The sequence below is a fragment of the Cryptomeria japonica genome, chromosome 9 (genome assembly GCF_030272615.1).
Source record: "Cryptomeria japonica chromosome 9, Sugi_1.0, whole genome shotgun sequence".
NCBI classification, from domain to species: domain Eukaryota; kingdom Viridiplantae; phylum Streptophyta; class Pinopsida; order Cupressales; family Cupressaceae; genus Cryptomeria; species Cryptomeria japonica.
In genome coordinates this window covers 87,054,176-87,069,319 of record NC_081413.1, presented here as the reverse complement: position 1 = coordinate 87,069,319, position 15,144 = coordinate 87,054,176, and the positions used below count along the sequence as shown (strand labels likewise).

The following is a 15,144-nucleotide window of genomic DNA, read 5'->3' as shown; positions in this document are numbered from 1 at the left end:
TTATATGAAGCAACATTAATGAGACACTATTAATGATTAATATTGTCTTATTAATGAAAATAAAAGAGATAAAAATAAAGGACCTATGAACACAAACAAGAAAAGAAATACAAAAATTGAAATCAGAACTATAACATCAAAGAAATAAAGACTAAATAAAATAAAAATAAAGATAAAAAACAACGCAATATTAATTAGATAAGAAAATCATTGATACAACTTTAAATAATAAGACAATGTTAGTAAGCTAAGAAATCATTAATAATATCAAGATCATTGATAAGGTATTATTAATAATTTCTTGTCTCATTTTGTTGTTTTATTGAAATAAATTTACAACATGGCAAACATAGGAACCACAAAGGGAAGAAACAAAAGAAAAAAGAAAGAAAAAAGAAAGAAAAAAGAAAAATCGTAAGACAAAGGGAGAAAAGAGAAATAAAAGCAAGGAAAAAGTTGGGGGGCAGAGGTTAGAGAAAGGAGGAGAAAGAGGAAAGAAGGGAGGGGGGACTGACAAGGAAGAAAGAGAAAGGTAGGAGTGGAGGTGGTTACGAGTTTTAAGGTTATTTAATAGAGGAAGCCATGAGAAACTTAGGTTCCACTCTTCATCTCTATTAAGATTAGACGAGTGGTTATTTATTCTGATGGCTTCTTAGAGTTTTCTCTTAAAAAGGTTATCTTCTTTAGACAAGATTCGAGCATCTTCTAACAAAATATGGTGCTTGGTGGAGGTGGAGTGGTTAGTAAGGGCTAATTTGAGGGCACACTCATGTTTGATGTCAACGCTATGCTCTTTCAATTTGGGTTTGAAAGAGTGACCAATTTCACCTATATAGGGGATGCCATAAGAGCAAAGAACTTTGTAGACTCTTGACTCAAGATAGATGTCCCTAGGGTCTTTAAGAGGAGGGATGCGATTTCTTAATATTAATAAGGTATTGTTAATGATATCTTATTATAATTAATGTTGTCAAGTATTGTTATTTTAATTTTTGTTTATAGGTTTTTTAGTTATTGTATTTGAATTTTTGATCTTTTATTATGCTTCTTGTTTTAATTTATTTTATTGTTTTTTAGCTTTCTTTCCTATTCATTGTAATTCTTTTTATTATTTTATTTTATTGTAGCCTTTTTTTAATCTTTTTTTTTCCTCCTATTTTTTGTTTTTTAATCTTCTTAGGTCTATTTTTAACTTTTTGTGTTAGTCCTTTTATTCCTTTATCCTTGAATTGTGTGCACCCTTCTCACCCCCCCATTGGTCTTTTTATTTAGTCTTAGTTTGCATTCCATCATTTCTCTCTTTCAATTGTTCTTTTCATCTTGATGATGGTTCACAGAGCACGACTTGAAATGTTGATGCAAAAATTCTTACACAGTTAAATCATAAATCTATCACAATTTTTATAAAATATGATAAATGAGATTAAAGATCTTCAAATATTCAAAATAAGTAAAATAAATATATACTATGTTCTACATCTCAAAAGTTAATTTTTATTTTTTTTCTATATCTTAATTACATACAATTAATTAATGTAGATATTTACTAAGTTTGTTTCCTTATTTTATTTATAAAAAAAATGTCTTCGTGTGGGGAGTAGTAACAATGTCTCATGTCATGAATCCAATGTGATGATCAAGGGGTTGGAGAGCGATAGCGTGTGCGAGGGTTGCAGGAGTTGAGCTAGGGCATCTGTGCCCTAGCTCGTGAGTGGCCTGTGTTGGTTGTGCATGAGGGGAGGACAGTGTTTATTTTTGCAGGGAGGGGTGGTGTTGTTTGCAGGTGCAATTGGTGTAGGAGGCGACTTGATGGTGGGGTGTTTACAACAAAGTGTGGTTCGAGCTTGTTTTTACAAGCAACTTTGTGTGGTTTCTACGGGGTGAGGTGGGCTTGGGCTCGTGCTCTTGTTTTGGAGGAGCTTGAGAGGAGTGCATGACAGATGTAATCAGGGAGTGGACTCTCATCTCCCTATCCATTTGGGGGGTGGGTTTTGTTGTTGGGTGCGATGTCTAGTTTCTGAGAAGCGGCCTTGGGGGCATCTCTCGACTTGGATTTTTGAGCGGCTTTGGGCTCAAAATCCCCGAATCAAGGTATTAAGACCTTTGATAATAACCTATTTGAATTGAATTTGGGGCTTGCTGGCGCTGGTATGTCTAATGGATCCTGGATTTTGAAGTTTAACGACTGTCTTGAGAGATGCAAAGAGAGGCCGAAATTGGTAATTCTGCCTGATATGATTGCCGAGGATGTTAAATATTTTTCAAAGCATTCTCTCTACTGTAAATTTTTTGGGATGAGGGTTTCTTTATAGTTTTTGGAGAATTGGGCTCAGAGGACTTGTGCTTTGGAAGGGGGAATGGATGTTATGTTGTTGGCGAACAATTACTTCATGGTCACCTTTAATTGCATGGATGATCGCAATTGATTCTTTGAGGGAGGCCCTTATTTTTATAACCAGGTGTGGATGTTTATCAAACCTTGGCATGTGAGATTTAACCCTTTGGAGGAGCTCCTGAATTGGGTCCCAGTGTGGGTTCGATTACCTCATTTTTTGGTGGAATGTTGTCAGGAGGATGTGTTGACAATGCTAGCTTCATTGTTGGGGAAGCCCGTTGGATCTTCAATGCAAACCTTGGGGAGAAAGGTAATGACTTTTGTTTGTATTTGTAATGAAATTGATCTTAGCAAACCTTTGCTAGATGCTATAGATATGTGTGTGGGCTCTTACTCTTGGGTCCAATAGCTTGATTATGAGACTTTACCTTTCTGGTGTCGTCTATGTCATGAGTATGGTCATTTGTAGTGCAAGTGCCCTAGGTCTAAATCAGCTGAGCATTAGCCTCATCAGCCGTCTTGTAACCTTGATGGGGATGATAAAGGAAAAGCTTCCATGTCTGGTGTGGCTGTGGGTGCTGATAATTTTGTCCCAGTTAAGACAAAGAATAGGAACCGAGGTCAAAAGAGGTCTTTGTAGGAGAGTCAAGAGGAGGATACCTTTAATAGATTTGAAGCCTTGGATGATCTTAGCCAACAAGAGGTGAATCTGAGGATATTCCTTTGGATTATAGTGCAACATGATTGATGCTTGCTAATGTGAACTTGGATACTACCCAGGGTCTGCAGGAGGTTGGAAGTCAATATATGGAGATGGATCAGCAGGTAGTGGCTCAGAAGGGACCCATCTCTAGTTCTAAAGTGAATATGGTTGGTGGGGATGTTTCTCTTGCAACACAAAAATTGGAATCTGCTGGGGTTAAAAGTAATAAGATCTCTTTACATCTTGGTCTTCTTCAGAAAGACATTAAAAAAGGTGCATAAGAGAAGATTTCAAAGGTTGGCAGAAAGAAGGACTCGGATAAGATCAAATTTATGGGGGATAATTTGGTTGAGTCAGGGTCAGTAAACACTCTGGATTCTCATTTTTATAATCCCCCAAAATGATTGTGCTATCATGGAAAGTGAAGGGCTTGAATAGTGGCCCTAGACAAAAAGTTGTTCAGGAATTGATAAGGAGTCATTCTCCTGATGTCCTTTTCTTGCAGGAAATTAAATTATCTGTGGAAAGTTTGTTGGGTCTGGTGCCAAAGCTATGGGGGAGAGGCGAATGTCAGTGTATAGGGGCATTTGGCTCCTTTGGAGGTGTGGCTTGTCTTTGGAACCCCTTGAGGATTCGTCCTATATGGTGGGTTTCTTCCAGATCACGTTTATCCAGGATTGCCTCTAGTCTTGAGATTGGAGAATATATCTTGCTTAATAACATTTATGCCTCCACTGATCTTCAAGGTAAGCAAAATTTGTGGTCTTATATTACTTTTATCCGTGGTTTTTTTTCCTTTTCATCTGTGGATTATGACGGGTGATTTCAATGCCATCTTAGAGTTGAGTGAGAAGAAGGGTGGTGTTATGCGGTCAGAGCCTTCTTCCTTCCTTATTTGGGATAGTATATCAACCTTGAATATTTTTTACATAAAGCCCAATAATGGTCTATTCACATGGAACAACATGAGATTAGGGGAGTATTGGATTGTGGAGAGGCTTGATCGCTTTCTGGTTTCTAGTTTTTGGGTTGGTGGGGGGTGGTTCACATGCTCTGAGATTTTAGATTGGAAAGGTTCAGACTACTGGCCCATCAAAGTGGTGTCCTCTTCTGTTCAGGTCGCTCACATCCCTTCATTCAAATTCCAACTTATGTGGTTGCGAGATTCTTCTTTGCAGGTTCATGTTGCAGAGTGGTGGAAGAGAGGGAGGCCAGCCTTTAGCACTGCAACGGGTTCATGTTGCAGAGTGGTGGAAGAGAGGGAGGCCAGCCTTTAGCATTGCTATGTACACTTTTGCCAAGCAGCTTCAATTTGTTAAGTTTCAGCTTAAATGGTGGAAAGGTCAGTGTTTTGGTAATATTTTTAATGCTAAGGCAGCTGCTCAATTAGAGTTGAATGACATTACCAGAGAGATAAGAGAGCATGGATTGTCAGAAGCCTTGCTTAGGGAGGAAGACATGACAGTCAAGGATTTAGAGGAGTAGGAGCTTAGGGAGGAGATCTACTGGAAATAGAGAGTTCGTATTGATTGGCTTCAAGTGGGGGATAAGAATATGATGTTATTTTTCAATTCAGTGAAAGCAAGAAGACATGGCAATTCCATCTCTGTCCTGGTTAACGATAGAGGTGAGCAATGTTTATCCTTGCAGGAGATTTCTAGGGAGTCTATGTAGTATTTCCAATCCCTTTTTAGTGAGGATTCTCAAGGGGAATCGGAAGAGGAAAATCAAGTTCTTGCTCGTATTCCTTCTCTAGTTACTAGGGAGATGAATGAGCACTTTATGGGACCTATTTTGTTGGATGAACTTGAGAGGATTGTTTTTCTCATGAAGAGGGGGAAGGCTCTTAGACTGGATGGGTTTTTTATTGAGTTCTATCAAGAATTCTGGGATATTATCAAATTGGACTTATTGGGGGTGGTTTGAGAGTCCCAAAGGAGTAAGCAGATGCTTTGGGCTTTGAATGCGACTTTCATTGCGCTCATCCCCAAGTGTGATGGGGCTGACCGGTTAGGCCAGTTTCGCCCTATTTCTCTCTGTAATGTGATTTATAAGATTATTTCCAAGCTGATAGCAGAAAGGTTGAAGAATTGGCTTGGGGGGGTCATTTATGAAGAGCAAAGTGGGTTTGTAGAGGGCCGCCAAATCTTGGATGGAGTGGTCATCACTACTGAGACCATTCATTCTATGACAACTTCCAAGGAAAAAGCTATGTTTATCAAGTTGGACATGGCAAAAGCTTATGATAGAGTTTGATGGTCCTTTCTCCAGAAGATTCTTAGGGCCTTTGGTTTTACTGATGAATGAATCCAATGGGTTATGATTTATGTCTTGTCTACCTCTTTCTCTGTGCTAATTAATGGATATCATACTGAGTTGTTTAATGCATCCAGGGGTCTTAATTAGGAAACTGCCTCAAGCTCACCCTGCCAACTCAACCGCCAACTTGGACAACAAGTTGACCAAAACATTGCCTTCTATGTACACATGCGAAAGAGTGAAAGATTTGAAACCTTATAATTTTCTTTGAATAATTTTGACCCACTTGTCAATTTTCCAATCATGGGCGCCCCCATTTGCAATTTCATTTATTACTATTTGAGAATCCCCTTCTTGATGCAATTGATAAACTTTGATCCTTTTGATAAATCAATTGCCAATGCTGCTACTTGCACCTCTACTACATTGTTTTTCCCATTCTCTAATTTATATGAATCTATGGCAAGGATGTTTCCATTAGAGTTCTTAGCAACGCACCCCTCTCCCGAAGGTCTAGGATTCTCTTTCAAAGCACCATCAAAAGTAACCTTCACCCAACCTTGTTCCAGTTTGATCCACTCCACATCTTCCCTATACCTCCTAGGATTAACCTTATATTTTCCATTAGCAGGTAGACTTAAGTTTGAAATTTATTTTTAATTATTATGTCTTTTTACAAAATAAATAATAATTAAAAGTTATTAGAGTTGATTTAATTTATAATTTTTTTAATCAATCACAGTCAAAGTAGTATTTGCTTTTGAATGGAGCTATGAACCAGCCATACCACATTTTTGAGGGGCCTCATCGTCATGTATGTTCGACAAGAACACCCTTATATCTCCTTGTGTCATCTTGTCTTCCATGCCTAGGCATCACCTTCTCTCTCCATTACTTGTGTGTGGGACACATGGGCCTTGAGTAGACTCAAACCCAAGGCCTCCCATGTAGGAGGTTCGCAACTCACCACTATGTTGTGGGATCATCCCCCTTAATTTAATTTATAATTATTTATCTTATTAAAATTAAAATTTATTTTAGAACAGTTATATTTTGAATTTTTCTTTTAATTTATTTAATACATTTAATTTATCTTTCTATCTCTCTATTTACCTTCTCCTTCTTCCTCTATGTCTCTCTCTCCATCTCCACATTTTTCTCTCTATCTCTCTCCCCTACCTCTATCTCCTTACCTCTTCGTGCATCTCTATCTCTCTCTATCACTCCTTTCTATCATTATCTCTCCCTATCTATACCTCTCCCTCTCTCTCCTCTCTATGATACTTCCTCTTTCTATATCTCTTTATTTCTCTATCCTCTATCTATCTATCTGTCTAAATCTTGCTCGCACACTCCTTGTTGCTCCTTTGCATCTCTATCTCAATATCTCTCACACTTTCACACACACTCCTTGTTTCTCCCTCACTATCTCTATCTTTATCTCTATCTCACCTCCCTCTATCTTCTTCTCTCTATTACCTCCTTTACCTCTCTCTCTCTCGATCCCTTTAGCTCTATCTTCCCATCTCTTCCTCTCCCTCTCTATATATATCTCATTATCTCTATCTTTCTTTTTTAACTCATGTTTGGATCCCTATTACTAGATGCATAGTTCATTTTAAGCTATCACTTCTTGATTGAGACCTTGGTTGCACAAACAATATCAATTTTTAAATGTCCTACCAATTTAACTTACACAATAAACAAATGTATGCAAAATACACCAATTTTCCCCCTAATTGACCTTTCACACCTTTTCGGCGTACCCATTGCACACCAAAGTGCGATTGCTAGTATTAAGTTTCTAGGAAGAAAAAAATAATATTAAAAAAAATTAGCTTTATTCTAATTCATGTTTTCCTTTTTCTTTTAATGATTAATTTTCATCATATGTAAAAATTATTTTAGATATTTATGTTTTTTTATGAAATTAAAAATTATTAAAATTAATTTAATTTATAATTATTTGTCTTATCAAAATGTTAATTGTTGTAGAATAATCATATTTAAAATTAAAATATTTCTTCTATTACTATTTTTTTTTATGAGAATATTTCTAATGTTACCTTCTTTTCTGAGATATTCTATTTTTTAATTTATTTTTATTTTTCTACATTTTTTTTTTCAAGATTATTTATTTATTAAGTTAAAATTTAATTTTAATTATTTATGTCTTTTTTATGGAATTACAAATAATAATTAAACGATATTAGAATTAATCTAACTTGTATTTTTGTCTTATTAAAATTTAGTTTATTGTAGTGTAATTAAATATTTGAAATTTCTTTTAATTTATATAATAAAATAAATTCCAACTTAAAACCTAAATTAAACGTTTAGAACAAGAGAGCAAGAGAGAGCAACTAACTATTGATTATTCATTTCATACCAATAATTTATAGATAGTTATGTCTTTGAAGAGTTGTACTAAGGGTAACATGTCATTTGATTATTATCTCCATCTATATCTCTCTTTGGGATATCTATATCTCCTTACCTCTCCTTGTATATCTCTCTTTGCCCGTCTCTCATTTCCACTATATCTATCTCTGTATCTCGCCCTCTCTCCCTCTTGCTCCCTCTTTTTATATATCTCTACTTCTTTGACCTCTTTCTCCCTCTCTCCCTCAATATATCTATTTATATATTTTACTCCCTCTCTATATATCTCTATATCTCTTTCACTCACAAACATTCCATATTTCTCCTTCCCTATCTCTATCTTTATATCTCTCTCACTCACACAAACACATACTCCCTATTTCTCCCAGTCCCTTTCTATCTCTATCTCTATCTCTATCTCTATCTCCATCTTTATTTCTCTATCTCTAGATCTTATACACTCATCTTCCTTCATCTCTCCTACTCTCTCTCTATATCCCTCTCTACGTCTTCACATATCACTTCCTATATCTCATCTTTCTACCCCCCTCTCATTGTTCCCTCTTTATATCTCTATGTCTCCCTCTCCCCCCCCCCCCCTCTCTCTCTCTCTCCCATTCACTCATAATCCCCCTATCTATCTCTTTATCTCTATCTGTCTCTCTTTTTCTTCCTATATATATCTAATTCTCTCTATTTCTCTTCTGATATATGTGCATCTCTCCCTCTATCTCCCCTATTTCTCTCACGCTCTTTCCATCTCTATTTGTCTATCCCTAGATCTCTTTATTTGTCAATCTCTTTATCTCTCTCCCTCTCCCCCTCTCTCTATATGTCCTTAGATATCTATCTCTCACTCTATCTCACAATCTATTTATATGTATCTCTCCTTCTTCCTTTACATATCTCTTTCTATCTCTTCCTCTATATCCCATTATCTTTCTGTATTTCTATCTCCCTCTACCTCTCTCTATCTCTATCTATTTCCCCTCTTCCTCTCTCACTTTGTCTTCATCTCTACCTATGTCTTTGTCACTCTCCCCTATATCTCTAGACATGCCTCCTTTTATCCATCTCTCTCTCTCTCTCTCTTTAGACCTCTATATATCTATATCTCTTTTCCTCTCTATATCTATCTCTCCCTATCACTTCTTTCATCTATCCCTCTATCTCTATCTAGTTATCTTTATCTCTCTCTATCAATATATCTCTCACTCTCTTTATATACCACTTAATATCTCTATCTTTTTTATCTCTCCCTTTCTCTCTTTTTATTTTTCTTTTCCATCTTTATCTATTCCTCTCCCCTCTCTCTTTTATTATTCCATATCTCTATCCTCTCCATGTTCATCTCCTTATTCTCCATTTATGTCTCTAACTCTATTTATATCTCTATCTCTATCTTTATCTCTTTACCCATCTCTCTCTTTCTCTTCCCCCTCTATCTCTCCCTTCTTCTAGCACTATCTCAACCTCATGCATTGCCCAATTATATGCAAAAAAAATAGACCAATGTTTTTCCTAGTTCACCTTACACACCTCTTTCAGCATACCCATTGCACACCAAGGTGCAATTGCTAGTGATGCCCTGCAACATGGACAAGGTTAGTGTACAAGAAAAACAACACAAGACACACAAGAAAATCGTTAGTGTTATTCAATCGAAAACTAATCTAAATAGGCATACCAAGAGAGACACTAAAAACATGAAAGCATATTTAACTAAAGAAGCAAATATGATGAGGCATCTCCAAATACCTCCTAACATGCTCTTAACTCTTTCTCCCTTGTTCCTCTCCTCTCCAAGTTCCAAAATAGTGTAGCTCTCAACAACTTTTTGCACTATGGATGCTTATGGAGGATTGAGATTGTAGTATTGTGCTCCAAATCTGAAATGAAAAGCTAATACTAAGCTATTGATACTAAAATGATTGATTTTATCCAAAATGACAAGATATTAGTTAATTATGCTAAAATGCTTTCTAAAAATGCCTATAGGTTAAATGCATACAAGTTTTTAGGATCTGGATTATGAAGAAATGGGCTCTATTTATAAGAAAAATGGAGCAATGGATGGTTGAGATTGAGCAATCTCAACAAGGGTCAGGATTGAATGATTTCAAATCCATGTGAGGGCTTTCAACCCAATCCCAAGATGACAAGTGTCAATGTGAGATAGGTTGAGAGGAGAGGGAATAAGCATTAAATGCTTGATATGACCTTGGGAGTTAAAGTCAAGGTTGGTTGAATGAATAAACTCTTTATTCAAAGAATAAAGCTTTTATCCAATGGATAAACTCTTGTGCAAATGTGAAATGGATGAATATGGTCAAAACAATAAATGTTTGGGGGGACAAGTTTGAAATAACCATAAATGGTTATGTAAGAGCCATAAATGGTCATGTAAGAGCCATTAGTGGTCTTGGAAGACTTTGGGGGTTAATTTGTTGAACACACAAAGCATTAAATGCTTTTCAAAGACTTTGGAGTCTTTGAGAAGTGACTCCATTTTTCTTAGGAATGTGACAATAATTAGGGGATGGATTAGGCTAATTAGGAAGGGGTTAGAAGAATCTAGAAGGGGATTAGATTTTGCAAGTGGATTTGGTGGGTGAGGGAAAATAGGATTTTATTAAAATAAAATTAGTTTATTTCAATAAATGTGTGCAAGTTGCATTTGTAGGAAAATGCAAGTGGGGTGAGGATAATGATTTAAATAAATGTTTTTATTTAATTTATTTAAAAGAGGAAAATGGGATTTTAATTAAATAAATAGATTTTATTTATTTAATTGATTTGTATTTGATTTAATAAATTAATTAAAATAAATTGAATAATTTATTTAATTAATAGAAGAATGTTTGGGGATGAATTAATTAAATATTAATTTAATTAACTAGTGGCTAGTCGATTTTTAATCAAATAAATAGCGAATATTTATTTAATTAAATCGACTAATCAAATAAATAGCGAATATTTATTTAATTAAGCTCGACAGATTTGTGTGACTACAACTAGTATTATATTGTTTACTTAAAAAATATTTTACTTTTGTATATAAATATTAATTTTACTTTGAAAAAACTTATCTATCTTTATCTAGGATTTTTTATTTGTTTTGTTTTTACAAAAGCACATAGTGAATACTATATATTTATATGTTACATTGAAAGTTATGTTTGTTATTAAATATTAATTCTTTGACCTTGTTAATAACTATCAAATTAAAGTTAAGATTTTTTTATGCATCAAATTAATTTATTTCATTAAAAATGACTAAAAATAGACATAAAAAATAATAGACATAAAATGACTAAAAATAGACATAAAAATTAAACTAAAAATATAACATAGTTAAATACTCATAATTAAAAAACATTGAAACTAAAAATATAACTAGTTTAAATCTTCATATAATTTTGATGATGAATTATGTCTTGTGATCCAAACATTAAAACTCCATCTAATGAATCATAAATTATAATAAAATCCTAACAATTCAATTTTGAAAATAAATCATGTGTCCCTATAAATAACAACCAAATTAACAAGAATAACAATAGCATCACATTAACAACACATTAAACTAAAATCTATTACATAATTTAAAAAAACAAACTAAAAATATAACATAATTAAATTCTCATATAACATAAATTAATTACTATATTACTATAATAATACTACCAATAATAATAAAAAAAAAAAAAACAAGAAAAAACTAAGCCCAAGATAAACAAAAACCAAACCCTATGTATAGCAAATCACCTAAAACTTAGCAACTCCACTTTGATAATAAATCATGTCCCCCTATAAACAATAGCCCAAAAGACCTAAAGTTAACAAGGAGTAAGGGTAACACATTAAATTAAAAACTATGACATAATTAAAAAAATTAAACTAAAAATATAACATAGTTAAATATTCATAATTAAAAAATATTGAAATTAAAAATGTAACATAGTTAAATCCTCATATAACATAAATTAGTTACTACATTATTATTATTATTATTATTATAATAATAAAAAAGGCCGGCAGATTTAGAAAAATAAAAATAGCGACCAATAATAAAATAAAAAAATAAAACAAGAAAAAGCTAAGCCCAGGATAAAGAAAAACCAAACCCTATGTATAGCAAATCACCGACCCGGGTTAGGGTTAAGCAAAAAGCTAAAGAGCCAAAAATTAAAAATTGGCTACAAATAGCTCACCGGGTTATTTTTATTCATATAAAAAAAAACCCATCCCCCACAAATAAATACAGGGGTTAGCCGGTCATTGTAGATTACTATAAGGTGTGCTGTAGATCTGTTCTTTCTCTTCCTTGGATTTTCGTTCGCTTTTCCTCCGCAGCATTTCTGTTTTCAATCCCCAAAACATCCATGGCGAAGGAATGCAAAGTGCGATTGAAGAGCTCAGATGATGAAATGTTCGAGGTTGACCAGGCTGTGGCATTTGAATCTCAGACAATCAAGAATATGATTGAGGATACGGGTGCGGAGAGCGCCGTGCCCTTGCCGAATGTAAGCAGCAAGATCCTGGCGAAAGTTATCGAATATTGTAAGTATCATGTGGATGCCGCCAAGACCAGTGAAGAGAAGAGCGCCACTTCGGAGGAGGATGTTAAGGGTTGGGATCAGGAGTTCGTGAAGGTGGATCAGGCTACCCTTTTCGATCTTATCCTGGTATGTATGATTTCAGCGCCCCTTTAGTAGGGTGTTTAGATGGTTTTTTTGATGTGTTGCTTAGGGTTTCAGAAATGAAATTGAACCTTTTCATGTTGTTAGGTTTGAGGGCGGATATTAGGGTTTTCTAGAAATATTATAGATGCCTTGGCTTTAAATTACACGGATTTCAAAATTCTTGATATGTATCAAGTCATAGGATGAATTTTGTTAGCGTTTGGTTTGCAGGGTTTCAGGTTTTCGTGTACTTGTAGTGGTTTTGTTTTTTCTGTGGCTTTGATTAACCGATTTTTGTGTTTTCTGACAAATTGAAGTCATTTCGTTTGCCGATTATACGTGGCTTTGGAATGTCTTTATGGGTAGGGTTTGCGGGATGAATTTTTGCGTTATTTTGTTTTGTAAGCTTCATATTTTTGTGTCGCCTGGTTTTGTTTCGTAGGCTTCATATTTGTGTATCCTGTTTTAGTTTTGTAGGTTTTATATTTTAGTGCCGCCTTTGAACGACCTACCTTGATGATTTTCGAAAACTAGATGTTTAAGTTTGTCTAGAAAATTTGAATCTTTTTGTTTTAGGTCGTCCATAAAATTTGAAGCTATTTGTTTAAGGTCTTCCAGAAAAATTCAAGCTATACGACCTACCTTGATGATTTTCGAAAATTAGATGTTTAAATTTATGCAGAGAATTTGAAGCTATTTGTTTAAGGTTGTTCAGAAAACTTGAAGCTATTTGTTTAAGGTTGTACAGAAAACTTGAAGCTACCTGTTTAAGGTCTTCCAGAAAAATTCAAGCTATACGAACTACCTTGATGATTTTCGAAAATATGTTTAAATTCATCCAGAGAATTTGAAGCTATTTGTTTAAGGTTGTTCAGAAAACTTGAAGCTATTTGTTTAAGGTCGTCCAGAAAATTTGAAACAATGGGCAAGTTTGTACAGAAAATTTGAAGCTATTTGTGTAATGTTGTCCATAAAATATGAAGCTCGTTGTTTAAGGTTGTCCAGAAAACTTGAAGCCTTGAAGCTGTTTTCTGAAAAAGGGTAGCGTTGCGGATAATATTCTGAATACGACAAGCATTTGAAGTTCTATTGGCGAATGATTTTCGAAGTTTTGACCCCCTTCAATTGTTGAATGTGTGTGGCATATATTTTCTTTATATTATCATTAAGGCACTTCTGTACTCTAGTAAATAATATCCATATTTGAAAGAGAGTGGGGCATATATTATTTATTCAAAGTGGTAAAAAAAATACACATGTATGTTTGTACAGTGCATTTTTTAGATGGATATCTGTAGTGGTATCTATAAAGTCTGAGTTATGGTTTCCTCTCTTCATGCGGTGCAAACATTGAAAGGGAGGGCAGGATCTGGAATATGCAAGTGTCTTTTGCATTACGGTGGGGGAGTTGCAACGTTCCCCCACTTTCTGTCATTGAGGATGCGTATGTCTAACTGTAGATGATATGTTTAATTGTTAAATCATTTGCAGTAGTGTATTTGATGATATATGCTTGTAGTAAACTTTATTTTCTCTATAGGTATAGGTTGGAAATGATGACTTGTTATGCATATTTCTTTGCTGTGAGCAGGCCGCAAACTATCTGAATATAAAGAATCTTCTGGATTTAACGTGCCAAACTGTAGCTGACATGATCAAGGGCAAAACCCCAGAAGAGATCCGAAAAACATTTAATATCAAAAATGACTTCACTCCTGAAGAGGAGGAGGAAGTCAGGCGTGAAAATCAATGGGCCTTTGAGTAAATTTGGATGTCGCAAGGAAGTTACTTTATATATAAGTTTTGTGGCATGGGTCTTGGTTTTCTTACCAAGTATCTTTATAATTACTTGTTGTTCTTCAAGACCTTGGAGATTTGATTTCCGCTATTTGCCCGGTCTCCTGGATTTAAGCTGTATTAATTGTAGCTGTTTAAGGTGATAAGTTGACAATGTTTTAAGCAAAGACACTATGGGATGCTTTATTTTGATTGTTTTGTAAAGATACATCTCAAATGTTCCTGTTTTCACAATTCGATACAATTTGCAATTATTAGCTGTCAACTGTGCTGATATTTTATTTGATAATTTTAATCGATAAAACATCTACACACCAATCAACAATTTTTTTAATTTTAAAAAGTAAAACTATCATTGTTTAATATCTTAAGTATTGAGTATAGTTGGTTTTTATATGAAAATAATCATTTGTTAATATCTGCAATACAGATTATGGTTGGTGAAATCATTGATTATAGTTAGTGTGTGCATGTTTTTATTGATTAATCTCATTATTTACCTCCTAGTTTTTACTAATGGCACAGAGTTGTCATAATGTTCAGAAGTATTGTTATTCTATCATTTGATCATTTTTGGTTCATGTGGTTATTTGATCTGTCTTTCGGCATATGTTTGGTTGTATGCTATTGTTTCATGTGATATGTTTAGTCTTATTGTGTGACTGATGCATTAGTTTCATAGTATTTCATTATTTGATGGTTAGAAAGTTGGTTGTCTGAACTTTTTCTCTTTTCACATTGTATACGGTTGAGTTCAAAATATAGTTGTGATGGATAGTAGTTGTATACGTTATATGATTAGAATACTTATTACCTGCAACATGGCATGGCAAAATCTGGTGAGATCTTGCTCTTTTTATATTCAGAAGCCTGTTAATGATTTCAGTGCAAAACTTTAAAAATGTGTTGTTTACTTCCAAAAGGTTCTCTGGTGTTTGTTTTTCAATGGACTTGAGCAGGAGTGCTATATTGACTTATTTCTG

At 34.4% G+C, this 15,144-nt stretch overlaps 1 protein-coding gene across 1 annotated transcript; it reads left to right on the top strand.

Annotated features, from left to right (window-relative positions):
- The first annotated feature begins 11,847 nt into the window (after positions 1-11,847).
- On the top strand, positions 11,848-14,426 carry LOC131053050 (SKP1-like protein 1B). The gene is made up of 2 exons (XM_057987645.1): positions 11,848-12,367; positions 13,956-14,426. Exons 1-2 carry the CDS (start codon positions 12,065-12,067, stop codon positions 14,127-14,129), a joined length of 477 nt encoding a protein of 158 aa, XP_057843628.1. The 5' UTR covers positions 11,848-12,064; the 3' UTR covers positions 14,130-14,426.
- Positions 14,427-15,144: the final 718 nt, after the last annotated feature.

What these genes read in the sequence shown, in the direction of transcription:
- LOC131053050 (XM_057987645.1), top strand. Translation starts at nt 12,065, where the DNA reads ATGGCGAAGGAATGCAAAGTGCGATTGAAGAGCTCAGATGATGAAATG. An exon ending in CCCTTTTCGATCTTATCCTG is followed by an intron (nt 12,368 to 13,955) that starts GTATGTATGATT and finishes TGCTGTGAGCAG; the next exon opens with GCCGCAAACTATCTGAATAT.